At 36.3% G+C, this 14,085-nt stretch overlaps 1 protein-coding gene across 3 annotated transcripts in view; it reads right to left on the bottom strand.

Moving 5' to 3' along the window:
* Positions 1-3,444: 3,444 nt before the first annotated feature.
* Positions 3,445-14,085, bottom strand: part of LOC149781261 (uncharacterized) — a 34,894-nt gene continuing 24,253 nt past the window's right edge. For 2 of the 3 annotated variants that reach the window (XM_089935345.1, XM_089935346.1), the window contains exons 6-7: positions 10,175-10,207; positions 3,445-7,161 (exon numbers count right to left, since the gene is read on the bottom strand). In XM_089935345.1, the coding sequence (XP_089791471.1) occupies positions 6,853-7,161; positions 10,175-10,207 (342 nt within the window). In that variant the 3' untranslated portion in view covers positions 3,445-6,852. The remainder of the gene's footprint in view (positions 7,162-10,174; positions 10,208-14,085) is intronic. The other variant, XM_089935347.1, reaches the window with a different exon arrangement.

The following is a 14,085-nucleotide window of genomic DNA, read 5'->3' as shown; positions in this document are numbered from 1 at the left end:
TGTACGTTTTTCCATCATACATTATAAACGAACAGACTCTGGCGCCAACTTGTTTACAGACTCTACAAGGTGATAGGCATACATTGTGCCAAGGGCTTCACTTTGGGTTTTCTTCTTCCGCCCATCATGGTCACGTAGCATGTAGGCAACCATGTTGAAGCTATTTTATAGGCATTCCATCATGTTTGACCTGGAAAGAGGTATCTCATCTGAAGGAGTCCTTTTCACCTTTGTATTAAACATAAAACTGGTAAGCGGCACGTCATATCTGGCTGTCCTGTTCCAATGGATAGCTGGTGATTGCAGACACTAAAGCCACAACTAGCAGCCATGCAGAAATCAGTAAAGTTTAATTGATTTTGCCAAATACTTCATGTTATAGTCTTATATTCCAAAGAACATCCACAATATTCTTCACCTCGAGATATAGTATCATGTACTTATGTGAATTTGGTCAGGAGCGGAACTCCATCCCTATGTTTACCACTGGAGACACCATCTGGTATGATGGTCTACTTCAATGCATAAACATATGGATTTTCAACAACTCCTTCTTCAGTTTTTGTAAACAGAACTCGCAACATACTAATACAAACACATGGGAACTTACAAAGATATAAACAAGGAACATGAATAACTGGTGCTACCTGAGACTGACGATTGTGATGGAGCATTTGTACTACTCAGATGAAGAGTGCATGCCATCAAGGTGGAATACAAACCACTGGTACTAGAGTATTTGCACCAACTTGAGGTTGACACATACCAGCTTAGATTAGGGTGGAATGAGGATACAATGCAAAGGTACACAGAATAGCCTAAGCCATAAACAGCAAGGTTATTGTCATAGCAAGACAATAGCACTACCCTTGGAGAGGCTCAAGTATGATTGCTGCTAAAATGATGAGGAATCTGGCGAAAAAATCTTTAGCATAACCTTTCTGGGTATGTAGGGCCTTCCATCAATCCTATCTCCAAATTCAAAATGTTACAGGAAAAAGAAGCAATCTGCTGCACGACAGTAATTGGCCAGAAGAAGAAAAAAAGGGCAGTGAATTTACAACGGGCAAAGTGTCTAACCTTTCATGAGCATATTAGTGGGCATATTGATGACCACCTTAATTCCAGATCTAGCTACAACCAGCACACTGACAGCTTCTGTGATATAACCACTGTCTTACCAGTCCACATGGTGACATGTTCGAGGTCTGTTGAGGAACTACTCCCTCTACCTCTCCAGACCAATACCCTGCATATCATTTTGCTTATCTTATGCTCCAAGACTCATTAAACTTTTGCCCATCCCCAACACCACCAGTACAAGTGCATAGTCAACATGGTGGATGATGTAAATTGACACCACACTATTAATAGTATCTCTAAGCACCAAGGTGGCAGATGTTTGAATATCATCAACAATTATTGATGTCCTCATTGTGATTGCCTTTGAGATCATGGCTTTAAATTTTGGTTTGATTTTTGAAGCTGGGAATTTATCAGCTGGCAACTACTGATAAAAGCTAATCAACATGATGAACTGTTGGGTGAATCTAAGCTCAATAGTTTGCAAAAAATCCACAAGAGATCATAATAAAAATCTTGCTGTTCATTCATCATAAGCTGTGTGCTGTCTTTGAAAACTCAAGGCCTATTTCCAGTGTACTTCCGGCATACAATGCGGTTTTTCAATAACAAGACTGTTCCACTAACACTGCCTTAACTTTGAGTCCCTCTAGCAAAAGAAAATAAATGACAGAACCTATTATAAACAAAAAGTTGTATTAACACAAAAATTGGCATTGGGTTTTCACTTCCAGGCTGTTGAGGGTGGGTTGACCAGCTTTAAGCAATCTCCCAGCTTTCAAGCATGGTTTTCTGGACAACCAACAAACTCAATAGGATAAATGTTGTTGTGAAAAGTGTCAATGCTGGCAAGGAACTCCTCCTTGATGTTCACTAAATCAATCACCTCACCTACTATCAAGACCCTCCTTTCTCAATACCTCATCTACTGTCTACTGTCCAGACACCCCTTTATCCATACCTCATTAACTTTCCAAACCCTACTTTCTCAATACCTCATCTTCTGTCAAGACTCACCTTTATCAATACCACATCTACTATCCTGACCTTCCTTTCTCAATACCTCATCTACTCACCAGATTTCCTTTCTCAATACCAGGTTAACTTTCCAGGCCCTCCTTTCTCAATACCAGATTAACTTTCCAGACCCTCCTTTCTCAATACTTCATTAACTTTCCAGACCCTCCTTTCTCAATACCAGATTAACTTTCCAGACCCTCTTTTCTCAATACTTCATTAACTTTCCAGACCCTCCTTTCTCAATACCTCATCTACTTTCCAGTCTCTCCTTTCTCAATACCAGAATGAGATGAATGAATTCTATGTGATTTACCAACTGGCACATTTTTATTCAGAACCAAGTGGAACTTTGGTAGAATGTGTGTGTGTGTGTGTAAAGATTCTTGGCAATCATCCAGGCAAGTAGTTTAGGAGGAATAGGGATGAGAAATGTGTTAATAGATGGACAACCAACAACAGGCCATTCCATTAGCTCTTATGTTAATAGATGGACAACCAACAACAGGCCATTCCATTAGCTCTTCTGCACAATGATCAGGAGAGATAAACTGATTTTTGAGTGTGTGTGTGTGTGATTTGGATTTTTAACGTAGCTTTAACAATTTTTCAGTCATATCGCTACGATATCTGCAGTGTGGCAGTTTTTAGTGATGTCTATGCACTGGGGCATCATGCCGCAGACATGTGGCATGATGTTCCACCCAGTCACATTATCCTGACACTGGGCCGACCAGTCCTAACACTAACCTCTTAATGCTGAGCGCCAAGCGAGGCAGCTGTAAGTACCATTTTTGTAAGTCTTTGGTATGACTCAGCCAGGGATCGAACCCACAACCTCCCGCTTCCGAGGCGGACACTCTAACCACTAGACCACTGGAGCAGTCAACTGATTTTTGAAGTTTCTTCAGTCATATATGATGACATATCAGCATCATGTGTACACATTTTTAAAGAAACTTCACATTTAAAGCAGTCTGCTTTTCTGCAAAATTTGCTTAAAGTATATTAAGCAGTTAATGACAAGTCATTAAAGGGTGTCTTATTATTTCTCTTGAGTCTATGGTTAGAATTGGTTATGTGTAAACAGTCAGAGGTTCAAATAAAAAATCTCTATTAAAACAAAACAGAAAAACAAACATCTTGCAAGTATGACTGTAAAACTGCTTAGGTGACTCAACAACCTCCTGTGTCATATGAAATGGTATCACTGAATATTTACAACTTTTTGGCACACATACATATCCATGCATATAACACACAGGCACATCGAGTAGAAATATCAAAATACTTTTTTAAATTCTTTAAGACCAGACTTTTAAATATTCAATTGCAAGAACAAACTTCTAAAACAATTTTTATTATTGAAAAATAGGTATATACACATAGAGATATTTTTAAAACAAAAATTATATTCATTTAATAATTACAATATAAAATATAAACTTATCATACACAGAAATTGTAACAATATGGGATCAGCCATTCATTGGGGGAAGGGGCTGTGGTTTTCTTTCAAAATGTGGCATTTGTCTTCCTTATACCTCAAGAATTTTTGTTTCAAGTAATATAATGGATATAGAAGGATTTGCTTATATTTTTGCCCAGAAAATGAAATGGTTGGTCTCTAAAGACACTAATTACATAAATATACTGGAAATTGGAGAAAAAGTGTTAAGAATCAGATGCTACTTATTATTATGAATAATTAGGTCCGTTTTTCTGTCATTTCTGTGTTGAAGAGACAACGATAACATGTCTGGCTGAACACCAAAACATTCTATACCCAAACCCTGATCATCATGATACTTGCTTTACTTGGTTAACAACATGGAATTTGCAAAATATGAAAAGCTGCCACTTTTGAGCACATTTTTGGAAAATAATCATGGAGTAATCAGTGAAAAAAAACCCCCACTGATGGCAGATTTGGGTCTATGTTGTTTGAAGTTGAATTTATAAGGGAGTATATACAGTATGTATTCTATGGAATATTTTCCTTCATTTGCCCCTCAGCTTGCAATACTTTTGATTTCTAAAGAAATACTGAGAAAAACATGAAGCAAGAAATACAAGGTTTTGAAATTGTTGTTATCAATGTGACTTTAAATGGGTAAACAAATCTGTACTGAGGATCCTGGTTTATCAACATTTCATGATCTATGATGAAAAATCTAAAATATGCAAAAAAAAAGGCCATAATATGGCCAGCATGCTTTATCTAAAACCACCTACCCTACTACATGTAAAGGTCTAAATAACACAAACACGTTTATAGAAACTTCCATTTTGGAATAGACAACTAATTCAGTTACCATACCTGTAATAATAATTATTGCACAATTTCTATTGTTTTGTGGTAGAACTAGAAAAACATGTTTCGACCCAAAGCAAGATTTACATAAATGTAAATGTAAAAAAATACAACAAAAATTATATGCTGCATGGCTTGCTTTTGAGAAAACTTACCATGTAGGTGCTCACCATAAAAATCCACCCCAATGAGATTTCCCCCTACTAAGAGAGATAAAATGAAAATTGAACTGTATAACTGACTAGCAGATAACATTCTTATAAATTATACTAGTAGCTACAGTAATAATTTTTAATCCATCAGCAACATTCTATTATTTAAATACCGTACATTGTTATTCCACCACATGCTGGCTAGTTCAGTGGTTTTTATTTATATTTGCCTGTTTGTGACCATTTATCCACAAGTTTTCACTGTTCCCTGAGAACTTATGATGAATGAGACATTACTGTATTTTCCCTTATCATGAAACATCAAAAACCTACAAGAACTTGGTCACCAAGTGCAGGTCAAGGCCAAACCATAATTGTCACATCAAGAACCTACAAGAACTTGATCACTGACCAAACCATAACTGTTACATCAAAATGCATGAAAAGCATTAATAGCATAAAACATGCACAAAACTTAGTCATTTCATTCATCAGTTTATTTTTTCTAACCCAGTAGTTGCCAGGAAGTCTCTAACACTGTCATCTGATTTGTATTTCAAAGCAAATGAAAGCTCACTGTCCTTTTCTAGTTTCTAGAATAGTGCACTTCAATAAAAACTGTGTTGCCTGTGTCCAATATGTGTTATGTCTAGTTTTCTAAATAATACAGAACAAAGAAATAGAACACTAGTATACATGTGATCAAAGAGATACAACTCCAAAAGTTACAGAATTGCTGAGATTATCAAAGATAGTGACCTCTGTTGCATGAAAACATTGACTGGCTCATGCAAATATTGTGACTGTGATACTAAAGAAACTCCTGCTTGATTTGAAATGGCGACAAACTGACAGTGTTTGGGACCCGGTGGCAACAAACAGGTTAGAAATTATAAACTAATGAATGAAATGACTAAGATTTAGCATTTTTATGCTCTCGTTTCAAAGTACAGCTGCACGTGAAATTAAGTTTGCAAAAAGATGAGTTCTAGCTGCAGTGAATCGAAAGCATTCACATCAGCCGAATGAAGCTGAATAAATAGCACTATCACGTTCTTAGAATGCATCCTGTTTCTATATTCCAAGTGAATTCTTTAACCCAACTACTTTTCAAACATTGTTTTTGTTAGATAGTGTCATGTTTCCTTTGAATAATTCATTTTTCCTTGGCTGTGTTATCTTTTAGCCTCTGGTGGCTTCCAGGCATCCTAATACCTCCACATGATGATTCTCGGAGCCAGAAATTATATAGAGTAAACACTGCACTGACTCGGAAGAGTTTTAACTAACTTGAGTTACATGTGTCTACTGAATGAAGACTACTACATGTAAGTTATTTATTTTCTCGTCCCACACAGATTTGTCAGGTCATCAGAAACAATTCACTGTCATTTAGTTTTCACTCGGAAACTTTTATTTCTCCCAATGCTAGAAACATACTATCTGTGGATTACATTTACTCAATATACCAACAAATCCCAATGGCCAAATGGACCAGCCACTGAAATTTTGCCCCAGTCTGCCATGAAATTAAAGTTGGTATCTGATCAATGGGCTGGTGAGGAGTTCATATGCTGTATAACATAATCCTTAATTAATGAATCTTTGCATTACATTTCATTCTCCCACAGTTTCATTCACTGCAATATTTAATTATCCAGTTATAAATAGTGTTTGCAAAATTAATCTTAAATGAAAAAATGGAAAGTCAGCAAAGTATAAAATTAGGCTGCAATGACCTGCTACTGATGCAAATACATACATTTCTCAGACATGCAATTCTTTACTATGTTTCAGGATTCTTCATCTGAATATGTTCTGAAAAAGTGACTCAAATGCAAAAATATTTAACAAAGTCATTGAGGGATGAAATACAGGTCACAATTACCAACACGTTCAACTACAGTGTGGTTTTAAATTATATGCAACTCATTGCTATTTACCAGTGTAAGACAGATACTATATTGCAAAAAATGACCAAACCACATGAAACATTAAATACAGGCAGCACTGGCCTAATTTTTGGATCACATATTCCTCATGGGCATGTATGCCATGATAAGTTTCATGACCAATAAATTTAAACCGAGACTGAAACATTTTTTGTTTTTAACTGTAATAAAATAAAATTGTTTTCATGTACTTAACAGGCACACAAACTTTTGCCTGCACAGAAAGTATAATATTAATAGACTATTGCAAAATTATGTGGTCTTTATGTGGTGCTATTAGTGTCTCTGCTTTTTTTTATTTCTACCATTTCTTCACATATAAGAAATGAAACCATCAAAAATTAAGGAGTCCCAATTGCTTTATCTTTTTATACTGGTCTGGTATCTCCATTAAAGCACACAAGGCAAAGGCTGCATGAGGGTTCTTGGCTGTTGAGATAATTCTGTGATAGTCAACAAACTGAAAATTATCAAACTTTCTTGCTGGCAAACCATCATCAAATTCTTCCATTTCATCCCATGGTCCATCACCTACTCCGACCAGAATGATTGATATGGGCCATTTTGAAGCCTCCACAATGGCTTCCCTGGTAGGCCTCTCCGAGGTCACCTGACCATCAGCTACTATGACAAGTATATGGTACTGCAAAAAAGACAGGTGCAGAAATATTTAAATTCTGTATCCTATAATCCTAGGTGCTATTAGCAGTAAGAATTAACAACAGTGTCTAGTTTGTGATGTGACTGTATGAAATCATATGACACAAATAGAACCGAAAACTTTAAAAAGGTGTCATGGTGTAAAGACAACATCAATTAAATTGGTGTATATAGAAGGCGATGTATTGATAAGACATGAATTTAATTTCACTGGAGTGATCGTGTGTTGGAACACATGTGCCAAGTCTTCAAAATTAAAGCTGAAATGTAAATCATGTCTGTAATGGATATAATCAAGTTACCAGAAGACTGTCAACTTACTAATAAATTACAAAAATCTTCATTAGAGTCTCTGAGATGTGAAATATTTTTTATTTGTTGTTGTTGTTGTGGGGTTTAACGCCATTTTTCAGCACACGATAGGCTATGCATGGCAGCCAGTATTAATGGTGGAGGAAGAACCCAGGAAAACCCCGAGAAGAACCACCGACCCATGAGAAGCTACTGGCAAGCTTTCTCACATACCCACATTGACCAAATCCTGGACTCGAAACCCACGCAGACACAGGTGAGATGGCAGTGATCCATAATGGAGAGCACTTTAGACCGCTTGGCCACTCGGGGCCCCGTGAAATATTTCAGGTATTAACTTATTTCTGATAAGGTGGCATTGTACTCCCCATGATACATCCACATACCACGCTGCATGCCTTGATGACCAAAAGTGCCTGAGAATTGACTTAAATGTTGAGCTTAGCCAAAGTCACTGCGACCTACATTTCATTTCATTGTTCAGTCTCACCACAGCTTACTCAAAGCTGAAAAGGTTAGTAAAAACTGGGTCCGATTTGCCGAGATTTCCAAATATGCACTGCTATTAATATTTAAAATGTGTACTTAACCACCAAGGTCTTAATCTGGACATATTCATTTTAAATCTACAGTGTAGTATTCTCACTACATCCCATTTGTTTGTATCCACCTACCACTTTAAATACAGAAGACATCAAAAGATATAAAATATGCACAAAACTTTGTCCTTTCATTTACAGAGCTATAAGTTTTAACCTGATGGTTGCCAGGGGTCTCCAAAACTGTCAACTTATTGGTGGTTTGAATCAAATGGGAGTTTCTTTAGCAAACATGGTTGCCATATTTAAGCCAGTCTGTGTTTTCAAGCAACAGATGAGAAGTAGTTAACTATCTTTGAAAATCTCGATAATTCCATAAATTTTGGAATTACGTCTTTTGAACACCTGTATATAAGAGTTCCTCTGTTTCCTTGTTCAATTTGACTCAGAAATACTCAAACTTTACACTGAAAATATTGAACACAGACAATATATTTATACTGAAACAGACTAGTCTAGAAACCAGAAATGGACAGCAAGCAGTCTGTTTGCTTCTTTACATTTGGAACTTCCATTTGCATTGAAATGCCAATAGTTGAATCATGTGGGGACCCCTTGGCAACAATCAGGTTAGATATAATAATCAACAAATCAAATAACTACGTTTTGTGCATTTTTTTATATCCTTGATGCTTTTTATTTTTAAATTGGTAGGGGAGTACAAACAAATGGGAGGGTTTGCTAATACTATAGCAACTAAAAATAGTCCTAAATATTTTTAAAATAGTCATATATGGTTTAATAAGATTTTAAATTACTTAAGTCTTGGACGAGAAATATATAATGCTGAAAAATGCTTATAATGATGAAATGAGATAAATGGCATTTAATGGGAACCTTTACAGGTTGAGGCTAAAGTATATGTTTTTTTATTTATCCATAGGTTTATTTTTTAATTTTTATAACTGTGAAGAAAACAATATTTCTTGCTTGCCCTCACCATCAAAATTCATAACTTAAACTCTCAATCTGTCTGATTACTCCATCTACAGATGATGTTATCTTTACGTATTCGATGAAATAGCTTCGGAATATTCTCCAGTTGAGCTGCTGTAGTACTAATGGGATTAAAAAAAGGATGCATTGTACCTTTGGAAGAATGCAAAATATACTGCGGTTCATTGAACTACAGTTAATACACCATATATACTCACTTGTAAGTTGAGACAAAATGCAAACAACAAACATCCAGATCTGCCACAGAAAAAAGCACCTGTAGATTAGGGTCTATGTTGCTTGTTCTACTAATTACCCCTAACAAACAGCACAGACCCAGATCTGCCAGCACATTATGCAATGGCAGATCTGGGTCTGTGCAGTTTGTGGCTGGATTAATCTTATAAGTGAGTATATACGGTAAGCAAATAGTATGGACACTATATATCGGAGAGCCATCTCCAAGTCTGTGTAACTCATGAGGCACACTAAAATTGGAGAAGCTCATAAACTGATACATTAAATACTCAAATACCAATTTTCAACTTGACTATTCACCAAAATGGAGGTTTATTTGAATACTGCAAAATTCATTTCAGTACTAATGAAATCAAAAGTCATAACATTTCAATTTAGACAGTCTCAATACGTGCGAGATAAAACACACCATGTAGACTTTTTAACAAGTATGTAATAGTGTTCATTCACTGTGATTTAAAACAAATGTGTTGTTGTTGTTGTTGTTGTTCTAGGGTTTAACGCCATTTTTCAGCACAAGATAGGCTATACATGGCGGCCAGTATAACTGGTGGAGGAAGAACCCTGGAAAATCCAGGGAAGAACCACCGACCCACGAGAAGCTACTGGCAGGCTTTCCCACGTACCCACGCTAGTAAAACAAATGTGACAGACCTGACAAGTTCACATGTACATGATACAACAAATATTCAAATGTTGATTTCCAACTGATATATTCGCCAAAAAGTAGTATTTGACAATTATAATATTCATTTCAGCACTAATGAAATCACAAGTCATCACATCTCAGTTTGGCAAGTTCTAATATATGCTAAATAACATACACTATCCAGACACTGAAACAAATATTTATTCGTTCATTGCAGTTTAAAGCAAATGTGACATACTTACTTGGAGTTTTCTTGTTGAGCTTTCTTGACAGCGCTGCAAGAGGTTTAATGTATACCACTTTACAGGGATGTAACATACAGCTACTATAAACTTAATGGTTGTAGTGTAATTTTCCTGCTACAAGCCGAAGGTCATTGATGAACAAAATCCAAAATTTTACAAAACTTGTACATATTTTTATATTTAATGATCAGCTCACTGCTTTTAAAAGAATGTGGAAGTTGTGTCCCTTGAGCTAACGACAGTGAAAATCCTGTTTACTGGAACAGCACATTTATATTAGAGTAGCTGTATTCTCTATCTGACTCTTCTGTTCAATTTGGTTACAAACCAACATTATTTAGGATACAAATATAGTTAGTCACTCTGACAAGTTGTAGTTGGCTAGATTTAGATTTTATTAAGCTAGGAAAAGAGCAGTTTTTTTTTATATTTTCTTTGCAACCAATAGGCATACAAGTCCTTTTGAAGTTATTAAAAAAGGATTTTCTTTTAATATTCGGTGACTATGTTCAGTGCAGATGAATGCAATTGCTATTCATTATCTCTGTTAATGATGAAAGACTATAAAAAAGAAAGCTCTTACATCAAAAATATAAACTCTTTCTCAAATTAATATACATTTAAGGATGGCATTATATATATATATATATATATATATATATATGTTCTTCTTCATTGGAGATGAGCAAAACATACCCAAGTCATTCTCCACCACCACCACCACTTTGATATCCTCTATAGAGTGACCCATAACACTGTACAAGGGCAAATGTTAAATAACAAAATTACTTATCACTTAGAAAAGAAACAATGTTGGAATTATCTGCAGTGAAAATACAAACATACCTGTATATCCAATGATAATAAAATCCATAATCAAAAGCTTAGATTCAAGAAAATCAACAGGAAAGCAGTGTGTGTGTGAGTCAACTATTGTAATGTTAGCAGCACAAGAATAGTTGTCATTACTGGCTTAAATAAATTCTGTACTCAGCATGTGGGCATTCTGTGTGTGTGTGTGTGTCTGTGAGATTAGGAATTGTGATGCAGCTTTAATTGATTGATTGATTGATTTATTTTTAACGGCGCATCGGCACTGTTAGGCTATTTAGCGCCAAACAAAGTGTTATTTCTATAATCTTTTAAAACGTATAAAAGGTCCTATATCGACCAGCGATATAAAAGAACAAATGGTTGAAATTAAAAAACGTTAAGATGATAACGGTGCAAAATAAAGCTTCCCGATCAACGAGAGATGTAAAAATGATGAATAGTTATTAAAATGGGACGGTATATGTATATTGCATAAAACTGCACAAGGTGATAGCATAAAAGTCAGAGTTTAGAGTAAATATTTATGGCTTTCAGGAACTCTATAATACGAGTGATGTTTATAGTATCAAAAAGTTCTTTCATGTCATGCACAATGTAATAACGATCGCGCGTAGGTTGTAGGTCAAAGCACTCTATCATAAAGTGCTTGACAGTGAATGGTTCATTGCAAGAAACGCACTCTGGAGGGTCTTCACCTTTTAGTATGTGGGTGTGGGTGATATAAGTATGACCAATTCGGATTCTTGCAATGACTATCTCCTCCCTACGAATGGTTCTGTAGGAAGGAGTCCACTCTCCTAGAGTTGGCTTGATGGCATGAAGTTTGTTATTTACAGCATCATTCCATGATGCCTGCCACTTCTGACGAAAGAACTTTCTGATACAAGGTTTAAAATCAGTATATGGTATTTTAAAATCAGATGGTTCTTGAGTAAGGGCCATTTTAGCAGCGCGATCTGCTTTTTCATTACCTTTAATGCCAATGTGGCTAGGTAACCAACAGTATATTATATTGTGGAAGATACTCAGCTCGGTATTTTTTACGAGTATGTTTTTTTAATAATGGGTTCTCCAGTTTTCTATTGTGTAGTGACTGGAGTACTGATAGCGAGTCGGAGAAGATGATACTGTTTAAAATGTGTTTCTTTTCTATATGTTGCAGAGCAAGGTCTATTGCTCTGATTTCGGCTGTAAAAATTGATGCTCCGTTTGGTAAACGAACTTGCGTTGTGTGATTTCCACAAACAAAGGCTGCAGCAGCCTTTTCCTCATCCTTTGATCCATCCGTATAAATTCTGGTGTAGTTTTTAAATTCGGTGAGGAGTTCATGGTAAGAGTTGTGGAAGACAGAAGGGTTTGTTTCGGATTTTTTGCCATCGTGTAGCGTGAAAAGAACTTTTGTTTGTTTAATTAGCCAGGGTGGTGTTTCGGAGATGGACGTTTTCTGAATTTTAGAAAGATCTATATTTGTAGTGTCAAGGCTGGATGATATTCTAATGCCAAAGGAAGGTATGACGTTTGGTTTATTTTCGTATAAAGTTTTGTATTTGGGTTGGAAAACAGCCGAAAAAGCAGGATTCAGAGGGTTTGATTTTAATTTCAGAGCATACTGTGCAGAAAGCATTTGTCTGCGATGCGATAACGGTGGTTCATTCGCCTCAGCTAGAAGGCTTTCACACGGGGATGTTTTAAATGCTCCCAGAGCCAGTCTTATTCCCTGATGATGAATTGGATCAAGCATTTTAAGATATGACTTTCGGGCTGAACCATACACAACGCAACCATAGTCTAGTTTGGAGCGAATAAACGTTCTATATAAATTCAGGATGACTTTTCTATCAGCACCCCAGTCAGTGTGCGCTACTACTTTAAGTAGGTCAAGTGCTTTTAAGCATTTGGCTTTCAAGTGTTTTAGGTGTGGAATAAAAGTCAGTCTTCTGTCAAAGATAATACCCAAAAATTTTGTTTCCTCAACAACTGGAATAGGTGTTCCATCCAGCGTGAGGTTCGGTTCATCGTGATGTTTTCGTAACTGACAGAAATGCATGCATACCGTTTTTGATTTCGAGAATTTGAAACCGTTTGCATTGGCCCAATTTTGAATTTTGTTTATATTTTGCTGCAGTTGTCTTTCAATTGTATGCATGTGCTTTGACCGATAACATATTAGAAAATCGTATAACGAACAATCCACACCAGGAGTCAAACACTTGGTGATGCTATTAATTTTGATGTTAAAGAGCGTCACAGATAAAATACTGCCCTGGGGCACACCCATCTCTTGCTCGTGCAGATCTGAGAGGGTAGAGCCCACTCGTACTTTGAATTCTCTGTCGGAGAGAAAGTTGGATATGAAAGAGGGCAGACGGCCTTTTAGACCTAGATCGTGCAGGTCATTTAGTATCCCGTACTTCCATGTCGTGTCATAGGCCTTTTCTAAATCAAAGAAAACCGCTACTAAGTGTTCTTTCTTGATAAATGCATCTCGAATAAATGTTTCTAGTCTAACCAGATGATCGTCGGTGCTCCGGCCATATCGAAAGCCACTTTGGAAAGGAGATATTAAATTATTAGTTTCCAAGTACCAGACAAGCCGAGAATTGATCATTCGTTCCATTGTTTTGCACACACAGCTTGTGAGTGCAATTGGTCGATAGCTGTTAGGATCTGCGCTATCTTTACCGGGTTTGGGAACTGGTATTACTGTTGCCTCTTTCCAGATTTTAGGTACATTACCAGTAATCCATAAATTGTTGAAAATTTCTAGAAGGGCTGTTAATGAAGGTTCTGGGAGGTGTTTCAAAAACTGGCAATGTATTTCGTCAGGCCCAGTGGATGTATCGTGGGCCTTATTCAGAAATTCCTTCAGCTCATACATTGTAAACGGTTGATTATAACTTTCTGAGTTATTCGATGTGAATTTCAACCGTGTCTTTTCTTTGTGAGTTTTTAATCTTCTGAATGCTTCTGAGTAATTAGAGGATGAGGAATTTTTTGAGAAGCTATCAGCAAGTATGTTAACAATGTCATGTTTGGAATTGATATTCTTGTTGTTTACTTTGAGATGTCGAAAG

The sequence above is a fragment of the Sinohyriopsis cumingii genome, chromosome 15 (genome assembly GCF_028554795.1).
Source record: "Sinohyriopsis cumingii isolate HCF-2022 chromosome 15, ASM2855479v2, whole genome shotgun sequence".
Classification (NCBI taxonomy): Eukaryota; Metazoa; Mollusca; class Bivalvia; order Unionida; family Unionidae; genus Sinohyriopsis; species Sinohyriopsis cumingii.
Note: the sequence above shows the minus strand (reverse complement) of the source record. Positions and strands in the feature narration are given on the sequence as shown.